At 45.2% G+C, this 20504-nt stretch overlaps 1 protein-coding gene across 3 annotated transcripts in view; it reads right to left on the bottom strand.

The window, feature by feature from the left end:
- Positions 1-20504, bottom strand: part of GRAP2 (GRB2-related adaptor protein 2) — a 64375-nt gene that overhangs the window by 13991 nt on the left and 29880 nt on the right. For all 3 annotated transcript variants that reach the window (XM_008574179.1, XM_008574181.1, XM_008574180.1), the window contains exon 2: positions 5069-5160. In XM_008574179.1, the coding sequence (XP_008572401.1) occupies positions 5069-5146 (78 nt within the window). In that variant the 5' untranslated portion in view covers positions 5147-5160. The remainder of the gene's footprint in view (positions 1-5068; positions 5161-20504) is intronic.

Consider the following 20504-nt stretch of genomic DNA (forward strand, 5'->3'; position numbering starts at 1 on the left):
AGCTGAATTGGACGGGTCAAGTCAGCTGAGAAACTGCAGGAAGCTGAGTGTGGTCCCCCGGGCAAGAGATGGTGGGGGCCCAGGTGAAGAAGAGGCGAAGACACGCTTCAGAGGAATTCAAGAAGCCGAACAGGCAGGATTTTGTGACTGTTCCCAGGAGCTAAGGGAGAAGGGCATCCTGGGATGACTGTGGATTTCTGGCTTAGGAGACTGAGTAGGTGGCGCTGCCTCCACTGAAATAGAAAATCCAGGGCGAGGAGGAGGGCTGAGGAGGCACTCGTGGACCTCAGATGGCAAAATTCTTCAGCTAAGAAGAAAAGCTCGGTGACATGTGTGTCTGGACTCAGGAGAGAGGTCGAGGCTGGAGTCTGGGATTTCAGGGTCCTCTGAAAGTGGGTGGAATTGAAGTCATGGCTCCCTTGGTTTCTCTCTCCCAGAGAAAAGGATGGGAAGAGAATTGAAGAGAGCTCAGTCCTTGAGAAGCAACGACGACCTATTTCTAGTGTCATTCCCAAGGTGGAAGAAGCAGGAGGGTGCTATGAGTCTGGAACGGGGAGACCTGGTTTCTAGCCTGGCTCTGTCACTAGCTGCGTGACCTTGGTCAAGTCAATTAGTCATCTGAAAAATGGGGATAATAATAACCAGCTAGCACCTCACAGAGCTGATGTGAGGATCAAATGAGCCCCGGTAGCCAAAAGTCACCCCGAAGGCGTGTACTCTTTTTAAAAATATAATTCTGTCGAATGTGGTACTCTTATGAGGGAGCTCTCCAGCTCTGAAGGACATGGAAGGGTTTATAAGGTCTTTAAAGCATTATACGTGTATGTTTTGAATTTCATCATTTGTTCTGAAGAAATAAAAGTGTGTCCCATATTTGAGTTTGAGAATTGCTGAGAACAGAAAACTTTATAGTTTCTAACATCAAATGTGACTGTGAGTATCACTGAGGACGTGTGGTTACGTGGATGCCGAGCGGGGTGGAGGGGGGAGCCGAAAATCTAGGTCAAAGAAGAACGAGGAAACCCAGCAGCAGTGCCTCGTATCCACACAAAGAGCATGAGAACATTCCACTCGGTGCCACTGCTCCTGAATTTATGGCTCTGGAATTCCTTTCTCCCATCACAGGGTAGCAAATGTCAAACACAAAGGTGAGCAGAGGTGAAAGAGGCCATTTGGAAATTGGCTTATCACGGTAAGAATCACACTTCGTGCTTCATGCCTGACCTGAAACCAGCTGTAATTTTAGTCATCACGGCTCATACCCATCTACCTCTTCTAGAAACAGAAAGCTTATCCCACAGGGCCAGCCATTTCTCTCCATCACCTGGTGCTTGATCTGCCAGAGATTGTGTTTCTAGAGAGGTAATTTTACTTTTTATGGTGTGTAGAAGGCAAGGTTTTAAAAAAAATCTCATTTTCTACAAAGAAAAGTATTGGGCGGGCTGGGGGGAGCGGTTTCCTCCTGCCCCTGTGGGCCCAGGGCCCCCTCCCACTTCCTGCTCTCATCTCCCCATCTATTCCATCCCCCATCTCTTGTATCCATCACGTGAACACCCTAAACACACGAAGTTTTACGCTTAACGTTTACTGTCCCTTAATTCTTATAATGTTCCCTAAGAGAATAATTTCCTGGGTTCCATGGCCTGAGCATAAGCTGGACCTGGGAAGACCAAAAGTACAGCTGGAAGAATTTTTAAATTGGGTGGAATTACAGCTCTTAGAGGCATGGCAGAAATCAGAAGTATTGAAGTTAATTATGTAGGATTAACTCTTCATGCTTCAGATCGCCGTTTTAGTAGGAAGAAAGTGGGTTGAGTTAGATGCATTTCAGAAGTAGATAGAAACAGATGGGCTGAGAGACATTTTCCAGAGCTACTAGCAAATTCAAGTGGAAAATTTGAACGTAAGTCTGTGCAGCTGCAGGTACGGAGGTTTGTGGCATGAACTTGAAAGATCTGATTCCTGACTTCAAATGCTTCTCTCACAGGAGAAGTGGGACCAAGCCACGTGGCAGGAGTTCCCTGTCCACCATCTTGTTGACCATTTTGTGCAGATCAGCATCTAGTGAGCACCTGCTGATTACACTTAGGTGCTGGGAATACAGAGGTGAATAAGCTTGGGCCTTTTCCCCAGCCAGCACACCTGGAGAGGGTGGGTGGTGGGTGAGCTAGTCAGATTTTTTGTTGTTGCTCCTTTCTGATGAAAATCTCTTTAGTCCTTAGCAGAAAAGGCCAAACAAGAGACAGAGCATCCCCAAAGTGAATGGCTGGAGCAGTTGAGAGCTGGCTTTGAAATCATTGTGAAGATCCCGGGATATGTTACCATCTGGGGAGGGGAGGGACAGACACTGTAGTTGCAGTGGGGAGCTGCAGGCGTGGGTGCTGACCACTGTCACACAGACATTCAGGAGGCTCAGTCAACAAGCCCGCTCCATTTTTCTCCTTTCCACTACAGCTGCAATGAACAGCATGTGAAAAGAGGGAGGGGTTTGGCTTTCTGATGGAATTCTAAATGAGCACGTAGAAATACAATTTAGCAATTCATGTAATATGTACTGGGCACCTATTTGGGGCCGTGACTTGTGTGAGATGCAAAGATGAACCAGGCCTGGTTCCGCCCTCGGGGAGCTCCCAGTGGAGGAGTCAATCATCCATTCATCAAATACCAGTGAGAGTCAACTTTCTGCTCTTCTAGACACTGAGGCAGATGGTGGCTCCTACCTTTAAAAAGCTTCGGTAAGTGAAGCAGCTAACACATAAATGGGCAATTTGGATCCCATGGGGTAAGGGCAGCAATGGGAGATGCATGTCTAGGGGGCATGAGACCATGGAGGCTCAGCCTCCCCATAAATGACAATCATAAGTGCCTCGAAATTGGAGTGTGTGTGAGATGCTGTGGAGGAACCGAACAGGGAGCGATTAGTTCTGCTGGGACGGTACACAGGGAGGAGGGTCAGTGAGGGCTTCACGCCATAAATGACGATCATAAGTGCCTCGAAATTGGAGTGTGTGTGAGATGCTGTGGAGGAACCAAACAGGGAGCGATTAGTTCTGCTGGGACGGTACACAGGGAGGAGGGTCAGTGAGGGCTTCACGGCAGAGGTGGTCAAATACAAGGGGTCTTCAAAAAGTTCACGGAGAGATTCATATTATCTTTCAAGTCCATTTTTCCATGAACTTTTTGAAGTATCCTCATATGTGTGGGAGACAGGCACTTGGAGTAGAGCAGAGATCCTGAGAAAGGACGATGTGTGTGTTGCTGTGCGACCTGGGAGCATTGTGTACACAAAGGGGTCTGTGTGTGTCCTTCTATGGAGGAAGAGCCATAGACTTGAGGGTCTTTGGCACAAAGGTTGAGAGTCAAAGCCAGAGAAGTGAATGAGATGGCTGGGAGTGAGACAAAAAAATCAGAAAACCAAGGGTAGAACCTTCTATTTCAGGATAGGGAGAGGGGAAGGAGCACTCAGGAACGAGACCTATGGGAGTGCTCCAGAAGGGAGGAGGAGAACAGAGACAGGGTTGCCCCACCAAAGCGTGGGGGACCAGAGCTTCCAGGACAGGGGCAGTCAGCAGCGTCACATTCTACAAGTGTTCTGGTAGGGTTGTTACGTTTCACATTAAGGAGATCCCTGGTGAACTTTAAGAGAGTGTTAGGGGGTAAAAGGCAGATTCCAAAGGGTCATAGAATGAATGGAAAATGAGGGAGTGGAGAACGCCCAGTGTAGAGACTTCTTGGTGTTGGCAGCAAAGAAGAAGAAAAAATTAGGAGCTAGATTGGGAAGTAGAGTTGAAGAAAGTTATTTTGTTTGTTTTACTTTTCTGGGGAATAAGGAAAACTTCAGCGAGAGAGTAGGTTCTGTTTGCAATGGAAGATGAGGGTGAGAGTTGGCCCAAGGATATGCTAGAGTGGTTGATAATCATATGGTCACAAGAGCCCATAGAGAAGGGAGGAACTTCTCACCACACAGCAAGCCCCTCTATGACCTTGGTAAGATCCCCCCAAAGTGAAAGCCACCTTTTCCGGGGTCATCAGCCCAACCAATGTTTTAAGCTTACAGGCTTCAACATCGAAGGCATATTCTTTGCAACCACATTCCTAGGTCTTGCAAGTTGAGAGCAGTTAGAAGGCTACAAGCTGGGGGTGTCCAAATTCCAAAAGAAGCCATTCTATGTGGTTTGTGCTCCATGGACACTTTCCAAGTCACCCTCTTGCATGCTGGCAAGGTTTTTTATATAGGAAGTTTAATTCTTGGTGGTAATGAACTCAGTCTGCTGGGCATCTAAGAAGGCCCATCTGGGCTTCTGGGGACCAGGGACCAGGTTATCTGAGTGTGCTCTGAGGTCAGGCAGGGGGACATTGGCATCACATACTCCTGAATGGCCTCTTGAAGGGCTAGTGCTTGTTTGCAAAAAAACAAGGGCTAAGATGTGGAGTCTATTAAGTGTGGTACATACAATGTGGGAGAAGTCCAAGGCCACTTCAGCTCAGCAAGTGGCCACTACAACTCAAGTGCAGGCTGGGGACAAGCCCTTCAGTGCCTGGGTGTGTATGGCCTTTGTTGAGCGACATCCCCTCCAGTTGCCTTCCCAGGCCACCTCCACCTGCACCCTCTTCTAAGTACCCGTGATGGTGAACCTGGTGATGCTCCCTTAATTCAGCATGGCCTAGCACATCTCACCTGTGTTGCACGCCTGGCACTCATGTTGCCACACATTCCTACCACCCCATCTTTCCAGGTGCAATCACGGGTGCCCTCACGAGTGCTCCCTGAGCACTTAGCCAAGAGCTTCTATAACAGCCCTTTGGAGGGACGTGTTTTCCCCTCCAGACCATGAGCATCTCAGGACAAGGGTGGTGGCTTATGCCAACTCTGCATTTCCATCACTCAGCCTGGTGTCTGGCACACAGTCCACAGAAGGAACCCTCTGGAATGAGGTGAAGTTCTCTTTTTAAAAGGAATTGCATGCAGTTCTTAAGAAGCAAAGGCACGGATTGCCAGATTACCTCATCAGCCAGACTGCAGTAACCTAAACTCCCCATCACTCCCTGGGGGCCCCATGTCACCTACCTTCAAAACATCTCCAGTGTGAAAGCTCAGTTCATCCTCCCCTGAGGCAGTGAAATCAAACTTGGCGACAGCTTCCATGTTGTAAGGTGAAGCTGGAAGAGAAAGGATGTGGTCATTGTGCCTTTCTGCCAGGAAGAGGGCCACAGAGCAGATGTGCCACCTTGCAGTCTCAGCAGTTCGGAGGACAGTGGCTGAATGAATGTTTCCAGGCTGGAGGGCAAGAATCAGGAGCCCACTGAGGGCTTATGTTTGCAGGAAGAGCTGCTGGAGCCTTTAGGATCTTGTTCCTGGGGATCATTCTCTGAATTCCCAGATGCCAGGAGAGGGAAATGAAGACCGGTGACAGCTTTTCCCCTCTCCTTTCATCTCCCTTTTCCTGTCCTGGCCAGTCACCACTTCTAGGGGCAGCTCTGTTTCCAGCTGATAAGGCTTGCTATCATTTGTAACTTGAGGCCCAAAGGGTTGGAAAGACTGTTCTGTAAACACTGTCCTGAAGCTGTCCCTTGGCAGCTATATTTAACCAGGCAGTGTTAATTAGACAGATGCCATTTTCTCTTTTACATCTGAATCATTTAAGGGAATTAGACAGCATTGGCCAGTGGGGAACTCAGCGTCCTTCTGCATGTTTTGAGAGTAGAATGCGTTTTGGTCTTAGGCTTGGCAGAGTTGATTGGTCAGATTACTTATTTTACTATTATAGTGTAAACCAAGTACATATTGGAAATTTTGATTTTGTTTCTAAAATGAGTTAAAACTCTGGCCCCTCCTCGTAATGCATGAAACTGGTATAAAGATAAATGAGTCATCCTACATACTACATTGAGTATAAAATATGGTATTAGTTATTTTTTAGGAGATGGGATGTAATAGCAACAGAGCCTGGTCTAATCCTAGTTTTGTCGGAAAATAGCTGTATGATCCTGGAGTCTCAGTTTCCTCATCTGTTAAATGGAGATCATTACATTCAACTAATAAAGTTGTGAGATTAAATTAAAATAATAGATGCAATTTGTTTTTTTTGTGTGTGTGTGGCTGGCCAGTACAAGGATCTGAACCCTTGACCTTGGTGTTATCAGCACTGCACTCTCCAAGGGAGCTAACCAGCCTGCTAGATGCAAAATATTATGCATGATAAAACCAAGTAGTAATTATGTTTTAAAATAAGTTTATGGAATGAATTTTTCCCCAGCAAAGGTAGCTTGGCCAAAAGCAGCACAAATTTTCTTCGGATTCTCCCATCTCCTGTAAATTTTCCTTGTTGAAAGGTGATGCTTAGCCTCCATGATGACCAAATCCTTTGATTCTCTGCTAAGACAGCTTACTGTCATGACACAGTCTTGAAAGCTGTTGTTTGGCATTTATATTTTTAAAAATCTCCCTATGTCTCAAATCCTTTAGGTTAGTTAATAAGTAACCCTCAGACCTAATGGACTTTCAGTGACCAGGAAACCGGAACTACAATTGTCTCAGTGGGAATTTCTGCCTAAGTAGACAAGGTTTGGGAAAATAAGGAAGGTGGCTGCAGGTGGGAGGGCAGCAGGCGGACAGTGGAGGATTAAAGCCAACTGCAACAGGGTGATAGCAAGGGGCTCATTTCTCTGATTTTCCACATTTGCTTGGTCTTCCAAAGGTAATTTGCAGAGATGAATATTACCAATCCAAAGGTAGATATTAAGTAAAAAATAGCTCAGGAGCCAAAGTAAAATGTCGTAGTTAACTCTCTTTATCACCAGCCAACAGTTATTTCCAAACACAAAACAAATATACTTTTTCTGTACTTTCTTCAAGATCTTCCCATCTCAGGCAAATTAAAATTTTTGTGACCCAGGATGACCCACTCAACAGGAAGGAGTATTCTGCCTTCCTTAGTTAATGCTAAATGCTTTTGTTAATTTGATTCACCCCATTACTTTAACCTGCAAGGCTTCTTCTAATTAATTAAGGCCTGGCCTCTGTTTTCAGGGAGACATGCCTTCTGTGGGTCATCCTCATGGTATCAACAGTAGACACCAGTCACCTCAAGAGATCAAATGTCAGGTGAATGGTCCTGCAAAGCAAGATCCCATTTCTGTGCAAATTTACCTTAATAAGCAGGAGGGAGACAAGAGGAGGGCAAATGCTAAACATATTAGAAAGTCACGTAAATTACAGATGGAAAAAATATCCAAGCCATGCTCTAGATATGACCTTGAGCTTGGGAAAATCTTTCTGACATTACATGGAACTCAGCCAGGCCTGGGCGCTTGGGCCTGGCTGGCTGTAAATCACCCTGGTTAGGAGGCTGAGGCAGAAGCGAAATGCTTCTGAATTGTGGCACTTTCCCCTGCCTTCCCCCAGGAGGCAGGCAGTGTGGCAAAGCCAACAACACAGGCATGTCACAGAGCTCCCTGGCTCATGATATTAATCCTGGCTCAAGAAACCCAATTAAACAGGCCCAGTGTTCACAAAATCACTTCGAAAAAAATCTGTTTGCTCCCATTTCCATTTGCGAAATGAAGTCTGTTTGGCTGTTTGGTAGGAGGGAGATGTTCAAGGGGAGTGGAGTAGCCTCTCCTTTCGTTCAAGTCACAGGGCTTCAAAAACTCTTCCCTTGAAGCACCCCTAATAGGAAGAATGGTAAATATACCACTGCCAGGGGTCGGTTTTCTGTTGGATTATAAAAATGCATGGAAATTTATATCCCATTCCTCAAAATTAACACTAATGTTAATTTTTTTTTTGTCTTTTTCCGTGTCCGGCAACGGATTGCAACCCTCAGTGTCGCCCCCGTACCCGACCGGGACCGGCAACGGGATTGCAACCCTCGGCGTTGCTCCCGCGCCTCGCTCAGCCAGTGAGCGGGAACCGGTCTGTATGTGGGATCCGAACCCTCGGGCGGGAGCGCCGCCGCACTTCCCAAGCGGCGCACTATCCAGTGCGCCACCGGGTCGGCCCAACACTAATGTTAATTTTGAAAAGTTTAAAAATGACCACCAGGAAAAAAGAAAACTGAACTAATATCATTTATTCAGTATTTATCCATTTGTTTTATAATCTGCACCTGCCATCATTACATACCGCTTCTGGGAATCAAAAAAACAAAAATAAATAAACAAACAAGACATATATATACGTGATGCAGATAAAAACTGGGTAGTGACAATTCTGTGGGGGTGGTGGGTGGGGTGGGAGAGAGGATATAATAGCCTAAATTCAAGAAAGCAATGGAGGCTTCTTGCTGCTGTTTGCAATTTCTCTGGGGAAGATGAAGAGAAACTCCTCTTCAGAGAACCTCACAGATCTATTACGTGTGGTTTCCCTGCTAGTGATGGGAGTTAGAAGTGGCTGAAGTGCTACCTGCTGTACAGTGAGAAGCTGCAGCCTCCAGGGGCAACCAAGCTACCTCCAGCCTCCCCCTCCCATCTCCAGCCCCGTTGACAATGCTATTTCTTGGCCCTACTGCCACCTCTGCCTCTCACCAGCCCTCTGCTGCTCTCTCACTCCCCATCTTTAAGGGTTGCATGTAATATCCATTAGCAGCCCAGTGACACGGATCTGCTTCACCGGTAAAGCCACAAAGGACTCCCCGGGGCATGATTTTCTCTGCCCTTGAATTTTTATGTAAGCTTCTTTTACCACCCAAAAACCTGAAAAATATTCAGGCTATATACCAGGAATACTTGTCTACTTCTAAAATATAGTCACCACCAAGGATGGAAACAAAAGCCATGAGACTGCTCTTTAAAATAACCACCACGCGAAAGCCAGATTAAGTGGATTTGTTCAGTAACACATAGTTACCATCAAAATGGTACCAGGCAAGGAACTTCTTGAACAATTTCAGCTCCTCCTAAGTTGGCTATGAATAGCCAAAGTTTCCATTTTACGTATCTCTCAAAAAGCAGTTGCATAACTCCACAAAGCTCTTCGAAGATTCAGGCTCAGGACCCAGAGAAAGAGGGAACCGAGTCGTAAACTAAATCAGCGATACCACTTTCTATTTTGCTGAGGGGAACACTAAATTGAATACTTGCCTCAGTTTATGTTGTAATTCAGATATAATAATGTCTTGGAATTTTTAAAAGAGAAACATTGCTTTTTGTAATTATTGCGTGTTGCATATTTATCAGGACATAAGCAACAAACGTGATTTTTATTAGTCTATTTTGCATATGCAATAAGTAAAAGAACAGTGAGGAGTTTACATTTTAGGACTTTGGCTGCAGCCACCAAGAGGAGCTCAGGGAAAAAAATGGAAAATTATACCAGCTGGTTAACGTCACATAATGCAGAGACAGAATCCCAGCCTTTCTGTTTGTCAGGTAAAGCCCCTCCTGGAGACAAGAAGGAGTGTACTTCCTCGCCCCATCGAATTGACAAGGTCAGCTCAAACATTTCTCAGAAATAGGAAACCTTCCCCTGCCAGAACGAAATTATAGCTCAGTCCTACTGTACACAATAGGTATGTTCTTGAAAAGTTAACATGAAAAGAGTATTTGTAAATCATATTAGCATGTATTATGGAGGCTCACTCTGTAAAGGAACCCTGTGGTGAATCCCTTCATAAAATGAAAAGGAAAATGTGTTATGCAAATCACTACCTTTTAATTTATCTATTTTGAAGTCTGAGTTTTCATGCACTGCGTCTTAAAACAGAGCACACCTGTATGTCCCCTCCAGCTCTACACACCGTGGGCCAAATAAATACATTTTTCTTCTTCTCAGCTCCTAAAGCACTTAAAAAAGTCCTCTCCAATTGATATAGAACGTTCCAGTTTGGAGTATAGACTAGGGGTCATCAAACCTTTTCTGTAAAAGGCAAGAGAGTAAAGATTTTTGGCTTTGTAGACCATATGGTCTACTCACCTGTGCTGTGATAGCACACACATGTATCCAATTTTTTTTTTTTTTTTTTGCAACTCGATACAGGGATCTGAACCCTTGCCCTTGGTGTTGTAAGGTGGTGCTCTAACCAACTGAGCTAACCAGCCAGCCCTCCTGTGCTGTGACAGGTCTGATTTATTTAATCCAATAGAGGGCAATGGTGCACCCCAAACTGTCGATTCTGTCTTGTAACTTTTCTTTGCATCTTGAGTCGCTAGAGGCACTTTACCTAGACAGGTTTGGTGATTGTCCCCTTTATCTTTTGTGAGTTTTAAGGCACATAAATTTTAACATTTCAGAGTCTAAAACCTATGAAACACAGAATTGCTTAGATGGAAAAGAATTAGAAGTCATCTACACAGTTTCTGATGCTTAAATTCTTTCGGAGCATCCTGAGAAGGTGGCCCCACTCATCTCAAGGTCCCTCACTCCTGCTTTTGAGTCTAGGTTAATGATCCTATGCTGAAACCCCTAATGAGCATCGTTCTTTTATTTGAATTTTATAGCTGTGTTTGGGGCCTTTCTGCCTTAGTTTACCACCTCTTATAGGGCATTAGACATAGGAACAGGAAACTGGGAAAGGTTACAGATGGCTCTTCTTGAAAATTCATAAGCATAGGATGGACAACCACCTTACAAATCACCTGTCAGCTGCTGCTTAAATATTCTTCTAGAGGCCTAAACTAATCTATTCTGGAAAAGAAAGGGGTGGGGTGGGGGGAGGGAGCGTAGGCCTGGCCAAATGACCAAGGACTGGCCTCTCCCCATTTGGGGCTCTCAAATGACAACATTTTTGCTTTATTCTAAACCAGTAGAATCCCTGCTTACAGAATACCTCTTAATCAGCTGGCCATGTTGGAAATGTTAACCTTCTTATTAAATGTCGAACAAGGCTTACATATTTCTTTACTGTGCCTGCTCTTGAATTATTTCTAACTTATCCTCTGGAGCCTTTAAAGTAGAGACCCTCGAATTCCTTTCTAGTAAGATCCTACTTCTGGTTTCTCTGGAGACTCAGATCTATGGCCAGATGCAGAGGGTGGAAGAGGAGTTGGAATCATGGCAGCTACAGTCAACTTATATAGTGCCACCTGGGTCCCCCCACCTACCCTTCACCAGATAGAACCTGTGGATAGCCCTGTACTTGGGAGTGGCCATCAGGGTTCTCTGCTTTAGAAGATTTACAGCCAACAATTCCTATGGTTATCTGGACCTCCCAAGTCAGAGATGCGGGACCATTCGTTTTGGGTTCAGGTTCCTAGGAAAATAAACAGCCTTCTCAAGAGGAGCTAGCCTGTTTGCACAGGTGCTTTTTCCAGGGGATATAAACATTTCTGATTTTATTGCAACCAAAGTAAGCAAAGAGAAGCAAAATATACCCCACCAAACCATTTCTGACTAGTCGGCTGAGATTTTAGAACCTTCTAAAAGCTTCCATTTCAGGTGATTTTGTGGACACGGGACATTTTTATTTTTCTCTTGTCCCCAGGTGACTCATTATTTCCCCCTCCTGAGCCCCAGGAAAGCATAAATCCACCAGCATGACCGGCAAGGGTGAACACATGGAACTGCAGAGAGCCCTCTGAAGCTTGTTCCAGAACAATAATTCATCAGCACCAATAGCTAGTGCCAGTCTTGGAGACCTCAGGAAGTAGCTTATGAATAGAAGCTGTCAGGGCCCTCCCCATCTCCCATCCATTCCTGTCCTGTGCGCAGGTGTGCTCCCCGAATAACAATTCATCCTCCGCTGCTTCACTTCCAGGGAGAGCTGCCAACAGAGCTGTCACGGATGACAGGTAATAAGGGACAGCTGGTTCTGGAGTGAGCATGGGGCTGGGGCCGTGGGCAGGGGAGGTGTGCTGCTCCCTCCCTCTCAGCCTGGGGAGGGCCTCAGACCCCGTGCACAACCACCCACTGCCAGGGTGGCTTTACGTGCCTCACATTCTGACACTTCTCCTACCAGTGCCCCTCCTGCAGGCCCTCTGCCAACCTCTTAGGGTTTCAGTGCAATCTGGGATCCCCAGCCCGACCCTTTGGCCTTGCCTTGTGATTTCTTCCTAGTTTCCAAATGGGAACCATCTCCCCAGTTAGAAGGCACTTAGTTTTCAGATTTGGAAGCCAGATAAATATAGTATTTTTCAGATGCAAAAACTCTGCACAACTGGAGCATCCCTCTAAATCCCTTACATCCTTATTTAATCAAATTGCTGTTCTGCAGGTCCCTGTCTGTCACTGTGGATTATGGAGATTTCAGTGGCCTCAAGGATGCTTTTCTCTTTTTAAATTAGCTTCTTTTTTTTTTTTTTTTTCCTGCTTAAGGTTTTTTGGTTTGGGGGGTGAGGACCGGTGAGGGGAGGGAAGTAGAAAAGGGAGGAGACAAGTCAGGAGGCTGTCCCCATGCAGGTCCCCTCCCCTCCTCTGCCTTATAACTTACTTTACTCTTCTTTCATCAACACCTGTCTGGCTTATATCATCTAACATTTCAGCGCAAGGCATATTACAAAGAAAATCTCATTTGTCCTTGTATAGTCTGTTTCTATTGCTTATAACAGAATATTTGAAGCTGGGCAATTTGTAGAGAAAATGAAATTTATTGCTTGCAGTTTCAGAGGCTGGGAAGTCCAAAGTTCAGGGAACACATTTGGTGAAGGTCTTGGTGGTGGTGACAGTGACAGCAGGGTATCACATTATGAAATGGTGGAGCAGAGAAAGACTCTCACGAGCTCTCCTTTTAAAGCCCTCAGAACCATGCCCCTGACCACCATTATTAATCCGTTCACTATGGCCTGGTCCTACAGTCTAATCACCTCCCCAAGGCTCCACCTTTCAATTACCGTAACAGGATTTCCACCCTCAATAGTTACAGTGGGAATTAAGCTTCTAATATCTGAATGTTGGGGGACACAATTCAATCAATCCACAGCAGTCTTCAAACTTTTTGTAGGAAGAGTATCTTTTTCTTGAAGTGTAATGTATATGCTCTATTAAACTCAAGCAAATTCCATTCTTTTTTCCCTAATTCGCCACTCAGCAAAGAGAGGCTGCCTGTGACAGTGGGAGGGACATAGATGCCACACAGACCTTGTTTCAAATCTCAGGTCCTGTTGCTTAATTAGTAGCTAGGGAATGTTAACTTCACTTCTCTGTGCCTCAGTTTCTTCACCAGGAATTCAGAGAATAATCCTCATCCCCATGGTGCAGGGAAGAGGATGTGGAATGCTTCGCTCAGCATTGGGGTTTGACCGTTTAGCGTCTCTTTCTCCAAAGTGTTTTTGCATTTCAGTTATCGACCATCCTTTCTCACAAAGAAAGAAGAATTCAAAACGGTATTTTTTTTTTTCCTTTTTGTCTTTTTTCGTGCCCGGCAACGGATCGCAACCCTCAGTGTCACGCCCGTACCGGACCGGGACCGGCTACGGGATCACAACCCTCGGTGTTGCTCCCGCACCTCGCTCAGCCAGTGAGTGGGAACCGGTCTGTATGTGGGATCCGAACCCTCGGCGGGAGCGCCGCCACGCTTCCCAAGTGGCGCACTGTAGCAGTGCGCCACCAGGCCGGCCCCCAAAACAGTTTTTTAAAAGTGTAAATCCACCAAGCATATACTCCTTTTCAGTCTTTCAAGCTCCCATTTTTCCTCATTTCCCCTGGGCAAGTCCTAGCTCCCCTCTGCTGGCTGTGGAGTCCCAGCTGCAATGTTGTCAGAAGGTGTAACACGCTGTGATCAAGACAACCCAGCAAGTAAGAGAAGACAGCACTCACCAAGCGAAAGCTGGGGAAATGGAGGGTAGAGAAACAGAAAAATTGATTTGGTTTCTACACCTTGCCTTCCACCCAGAGCTCAGTCACTGTGTTGCTGTCTTTAAACAGGAAGAACCAGGACAGCCACGGAGGGAACACACCACCCAAGCTTCGCCAATGTCTAGAAACACGAACCAGCTAAGATAAGTTACTGTTTATTGATATAGTCTATCATGTGCCAAGGGCTTTACAGAAGGTCACCTTTCGCAACATTTATTATTAATCATTAACATTTTATAGATGGGAAACAGAGGAGACAGATTTGAGTATGTGTCGGTCGGCTCCTAAGGCTGAGTGCTCTCTTCACTGTGCCACAGTGCTCCACTGGTACTAGCAGAATAATGTGCTGCTACCAGTTCAGGAAAATGATTAACTAGCTTAGGTCCCCTGCGTCTTCCTGGGTGGCAGTCCTTAAGCTCAGAAACTGACAGGAGCAATTCTCACATGCTGGTGGCATTGGAGCCTGTGTCTTCTTGGTAAGAGGCGAAGGCTGCAATAAACCCGGCTGACCTCAGACCAAGCAACCATGTGCCTTAAGGCAATCATAGCAATGGAAAAACATCTCAATTAATAAACTCACAAACTTGTGCTCTTTTCCCTTTTTTCCCCTTTCCCTTCCTTTCTGTTCTCTCTCTCTCTCAATGCCACGGTCTTCTTACCTTTCCCAACATCAACTTTCCCCACAATATATAAAGGTACATCAAAAAGTCCATGGAAAGATTCATATTATCTTTTAATTCTAATTTTCCGCGAACTTTTTGAAGTACCTCGTATTCTGCTTTTTTCAAGTTTTTTTTCTTTTGCTTTGAAACATTAGTAACTTACCATGAATCTAGTTAAACAACGTTTATCTAAAACGCTTCTGCTTTTAACTTTCCTACACTTTTCTTCTTACAATTACACCGTGAAAACATTAATCCAAACCAACAAAAATAAAACAAAAAGAGGCCACCAACCCAGCTGCAGATGGGACGTCTCACCCCGCTCCACTGCGAGACTGATGTATCACTTACCGTCTTCTCATTTTATCCTTACCGTTTCCTAAAGCAATAACAATTGTCTACAGAAACACCATGAATCCTGCTGGCAAAACCCAAACATAAATGAAGCATTAAAAATACCCACCTAGAATGAGAAATCATTTAATGAGCTCTATCAGAAGGGCAGGGGTGAGGTGGTGGCAGTGGATGAGAAGGAAGGACAAGAAAGAGATAGAGAGACAGACAGACATGTTACAAATCTCCAGCCTTCATATTTTTTTTCACTTCTTCCCCTTTTCTATTCACATCATGATTTTGCCTCAAATATATCACCAGGATTTTATAGCACCTTCACATTCTCTTCATTTCTCTTCCCTTCGGTTCACTTTATGTTTGTTTTTATTGATTTGGGCTCTGAAAGCTTGGCTTATTGATCATGTATTTGAAATCCTCCATCTCCTTGCCCTGTTGTCACCAGGGCTGTGACATTGTTCACAGATGCTGCAAATACGCTCAGTGTCCTTTCTCTTTTTCCTCGCCGTCTGTGCCCAGGGCTACCTTAATTCTTATTTGGGCAAAGCACAAAACTGTAGAGCAGATGACTGCATGACCTCAATGACTCTAATCTCTTTGTCACTTGCACATGTTCCCAAGTCCCTGTTTATTTTTGAAAAGCTGGTCAGTTTTTAGATCAGTGGTTTCAAAGCTTGCAAAAGTGAACATTAAGCAATATAGCAGCTTATCTTCCTTCGTCTGATAAATCTGTCTCTGAAAAGTTGGAGGTAATGACATTTTCATATATCAAGTCACCCAATAAAGGGACTAAAAAGTGGCCAATAAAAGGGTTGATATGAGAATCCCTTTCATCAAGTGAATAATTATAATCTTATATTTTGGAAATTTAGGTCTTCCTAATTTGAGTTTGGCTAAACTAAGGAACACCTGTGTTTGCCTTGTTTAAAATAGTTCTCTTTTTAAAAAAATTGCCAGTTTTGATCAAGTAGAGCCCCAAATCCTAGATTGTCAAAGTTGGAAGTGATCCAGAAAGCTGGTTGGTCTTTCCCTAATTCATTGAGATAGTAGAGAACGGGCATGGGAGAGGGGTAGGACTGGAAAGGGTGAGCTAACAGCCTGGTGAATTGGTTATGTCGAACAAAAAGATCTTTCCTTTCAGTTCAAATTTTGCCCTAAGAAGCAAAACAAAACAAAACAAAACAAAACAAAAAAAAAAAAAAGAGGAAGAAGCAGTAAAGAAAATGATGATCACAAATCCCAATTTCTTGTTTCTAAGCTTGAGTAACCCCAGGGTCCTCTACCTCCATGTGACAGATAAATAATGAAATCATCCTATTCTACTCAGCCCAGCTCAGACCACATCTTGAATATCAGATTCAAGTCTAGGAAACGCATTTTTTTTTTTTTTTTATTCCTTTTTGTCTTTTTTACTGACCGGCAACAGGATTGCAACCCTCGGTGTTGCGTCCGCACTGCGCTCAGCCAGTGAGCGGNTATTCCTTTTTGTCTTTTTTACTGACCGGCAACAGGATCGCAACCCTCGGTGTTGCGTCCGCACTGCGCTCAGCCAGTGAGCGGGAACCGGTCTCCACATGGGATCTGAACCCTCGGTGGGAGCGCCACCACGCTCCCAAGCGGCGCACTGGAGAGGGCGCCACCGGGCCGGCCCCTAGGAAACGCATTTTGAGAAAAACATTAAATAATTAAGATGAGGCCTGAGGCAGCACCTGGTCCTGAAGGAAGAGCTGACCCTGTTGTGCCATGGGGTTATTAGACAGGCACATAAGGACAGGGCCACAGGCACAGCACGGCATTGGCTGTTTGGGAGTTAAGCACTAACTACAACACAAACCCAGGTGTGTCCCGACATGCAGGTGGTCAAGACCCGACATGCTGAGAGTCTTCACCTCTGCAATGGATTTTTTGGAACCTAGTGCAGGGCTTTGCATTTAATCTTTTTGAATTTCATCTTGTTTTGTTCTCCCCCTTTGGCCAATTGCGTGGTCTGTCACAGTTCAGTTGGGCATGGATTTGTCCTCCTACCCTCCAGTTATATCTTTCAACTTTTTTTCATAAGTGAACTTCATTCCGTTGTGGTCTCTATTCCACAATAAATGGAAAATGGACTTTGGAGTTAGGCACGGCTGGGTTCAAGTCCCGGTTCCTTCATTCACCAGCCGTGTGACCATAAGCAAATTGGTCTCTAAACCCAGTTTCTTTACCTAAAGACTCCCTCCATGTTAACATTAACCCATCAATTAACATTCTTTGAATATCAAGTACACATACACCGTATTAAGTAGCAACATTCGGCCTGTCTATCTTCATTTTATTTTCTAGGATGTCATGAAAAGTGCAACCAAATGTCCTGCTGGAACCAAGCTGCACTGTGCCTGTGGCCCTGTCCTTACATGCCAGTCTAATAACCCCATAGGAAAGAAAATAAACCGCAACAGGATTGACTCTTCCTTCAGGACCATACTGGGGAGATGCCAAGTGGAAGAAATTCATCTTCTCACTCACTGTCCCTCTTTCATGTTTTCTGTTCTTCTCTCCCTGTCCTCTTTTCAAGTCATAGTCTCCTTTTGCTATGTCTTTACATAGGCTGCCGTCGCCTTGTCCTGTTATCCCTCCACCCTACCCCCCTGCTCAATGGAGCAAAGAGCACTGTGTGTTGAAGCTTTCTGAGGGTCATTTTCCCATTCAGAATTTGTCAATGTCACATTGTCACATGATCTCCCAGACCCACTCAAGTCTCTTATCATCATTTCAGGCCTTCAGCAAACTCACCCCATCCTGTCTCTCAAAGCTGACTTCAGAATACACCCACCCCATGCAAACATGCTTTAGTGAATGGCTTCTTGTTCTCCAAGCAACCCATCAGCTTCCTTGCCTCTGCACTGGTCCTTCTTCTGCCATATACCTTACACCACTATGCACGGCTGCACAGGTTGTTCACTGCACAAGGCCCCCTGGCTGAGGCTGTAGTGGGGGCTGAAATCCATCCATTGCTCTTCTAATCAAGCTGTGAATCCTGATGTGAGGCTGCATCTGCCTAGAACTAGGAGCACATCTTTCTTACTGAAACAATGTAGCGTGGTGTTATAACACCAAAGTCAAGGGTTCAGATCCTCATACCAGCCAGCAGCAAAAACCAAACCAAAACAAAAAACAAATGCATCTGGTCTAATTTCAACTGCTCCTTCAAGGCCTTAGTTGGAACCTTCCCCCATCATATCCTATAGTTTTGCTTTCTCTCACTCTTCTGGGGGACTTGATGTATCTACCCCTTGCCTAGTTAGTGTTGCTGCCCTGTCAGGTGAGGTGGGCAAGCACGTGGGCTTTGGAGTCGGGCTGCCAGAGTTCAAATCCTGGCTCTAACACTAGCTATCTGGGTGATCCTGAGCAAGTTATCTAACCTCTTTGAGCCTCAGTTTCCTCATTTTAAAAACATAATGATAGTGCCTTGCTTACAATGTTCTTGGGAAGAACGTGTGAAATATCGATCTAGACCAGTGAGTATGATGCATATTTCTCAATAGCTAGCAACTGTTGAGATGTGTTGTGGTTCACAGGAAGTATAAATGAGAAAATGTATACCTCACTAAGTAGGGTTGCAGATGAAATACAGAGTGCCCAGTTAAAGTTGAATTTCAGATAAGCAACCATTAGTTTTTAGTGTAAGTATAACCCAAATGTTTACCTTTTTCTTGGAGATCTCAGAGTGGTAGACTGGAGCATTGTTAAGAATAATGGCAAGGAGTCATCTGATCTTTCACCCTCTCATCTCAATTTTCCCTGCTGCCCCGCATCTCACACAATGCCTGTCCCACAAGATCTCCTACATGAAACTGGAGAGTGGGCTAGCCTTTGGGGTCAGATCAGGTCCTGAAGTGAAGCCTCTGCACATTCTTGTGAAGGTTGTGGGTTGTGTATAGAAGCACGTATTCTCATGTGAGCCACAAAATGTCATATCTCCTATTTTCTCTACCTTTCTTATGTTATTTGCTACTTTTAAGATTGCGTAGGTCAAAAGGCATGCTTTCGCCATTATGCATTCTGGAATAGCATGTGTTTTTTTTTTTTTTTGTCTTTTTTCTTTTCCGGCAACGGATCGCAACCCTCAGTGTCGCGCCCGTACTGGACCGGGACCAGCAACGGAATCGCAACCCTCGGTGTTGCGCCCGCACCTCGCTCAGCCAGTGAGCGGGAACCGGTCTGTATGTGGGATCCGAACCCTCGGCAGGAGCGCTGCCACGCTCCCAAGCAGCGCACTGTAGCAGTGCACCACCGGGCCGGCCCTGGAATAGCATGTGTTTTGATAAGTAGTTTTTGTATATTGAAATTTTTGTTCTTACAAGTGAATTTTCTTATAACCCATATTTGTGGTAAAGCAGGAATCCTCTAAGCTCTCTTATTTTTTTATTTATTTATTTTTTTTGTCTTTTTCCGTGTCCGGCAACGGACCGCAACCCTCAGTGTCGCCCCCGTACCGGACCGGGACCGGCAACGGGATCGCAACCCTTCGGTGTTGCTCCCGCGCCTCGCTCAGCCAGTGAGCGGGAACCGGTCTGCATATGGGATCCGAACCCTCGGGCGGGAGCGCCGCCGTGCTTCCCAAGCGGCGCACTATCCAGTGCGCCACCGGGCAGGCCCCTAAGCTCTCTTATGTATTCATATATTTCTCTTATGATTATTCTGGCACTTCACATTGTTAGTCTCAAATTCACTATTTTCTCATTCCTATAACTTGTCACATTTTTCCATGCTTGGCATTTGCACCACAGTAAAAAATTTCTGGGCACCAGCCTCAATAAATTATTAGTAGTCCCATCACATAGTCACCAGGTTGACATTTACTTGTATCACCCATGTATCTAGTCCTGATGACAAATGATCCTTGAATCAGTTGATGATACCTCATCCTTCCTTTATGTGATTTGTGCCTTCCTAGAAATTATCTCTTCCTGGAACCATTTTAGAGGAAGTTACTAAACCACCAACAGCACCAAATGTGGTTCTGCTCTGTTAATGGTCTTCTGTTTTTTATATTCTCTCATTTCATATCCTCCATTACTGACTCCTCATCCAGAGTCTTCTCTCTCCTTCCTGATTCTGTCTGCACTGCCAGGAAGTGGTGATTTCTTCCCAGGTTAGTTTTCAGGTTTTCTGCTGCTTGACTTCACTGGGTTTTCACTTGCCTTTTCCCTCTCGGGAGTATCTCTTGCTTCGTGCATTTGCTCAACAAACACTTTCTGGGTCCTATGCTGTGCCAGACACTGTGCTGAGCATGGAGATCCAGAGTGGACTAGAGAGCCTATCCTAAACCTCAGATAGCTCATGGTCTTGTAGGAAAGACAGATATGTCAACCAAACACGTGAGACTGGAGTGATAGAGGAGACAAGCCAAAGTGATTGAGAGGTACCTAATCCAGCCTGGGATGGAGACAGGTGCAGAAGGGATCAGGGGAAGCTTCCCTAGTAAGGTGACAATTGAACTAGGTCTTGCAGACAAGTAGCTAGGCAGAGTAGAGAGCACATATGCCACACACAGAGAATGGTGTGTGCAAATAGGAGTTGAGACCCAACTGGTTCAATTGTGGACTGTCAGGAGATGGGATTGGTGATTTGAGTGGGAGCAGATCATGGAGGGCCTTGTGTAGTGTGCCAAGGACTTTGGACTTCATCCCAAGGGTGATGGGGGATCACTGAACATTTAACATTAAGGAATGTTTAATCAGGTAGCAGTATGAAGGACTGGAGGGCAGAGTGAACTGGAG

This window comes from Galeopterus variegatus, unplaced genomic scaffold (genome assembly GCF_000696425.1).
Source record: "Galeopterus variegatus unplaced genomic scaffold, G_variegatus-3.0.2 Scaffold1010, whole genome shotgun sequence".
In the NCBI taxonomy this organism is placed as follows: Eukaryota; Metazoa; Chordata; class Mammalia; order Dermoptera; family Cynocephalidae; genus Galeopterus; species Galeopterus variegatus.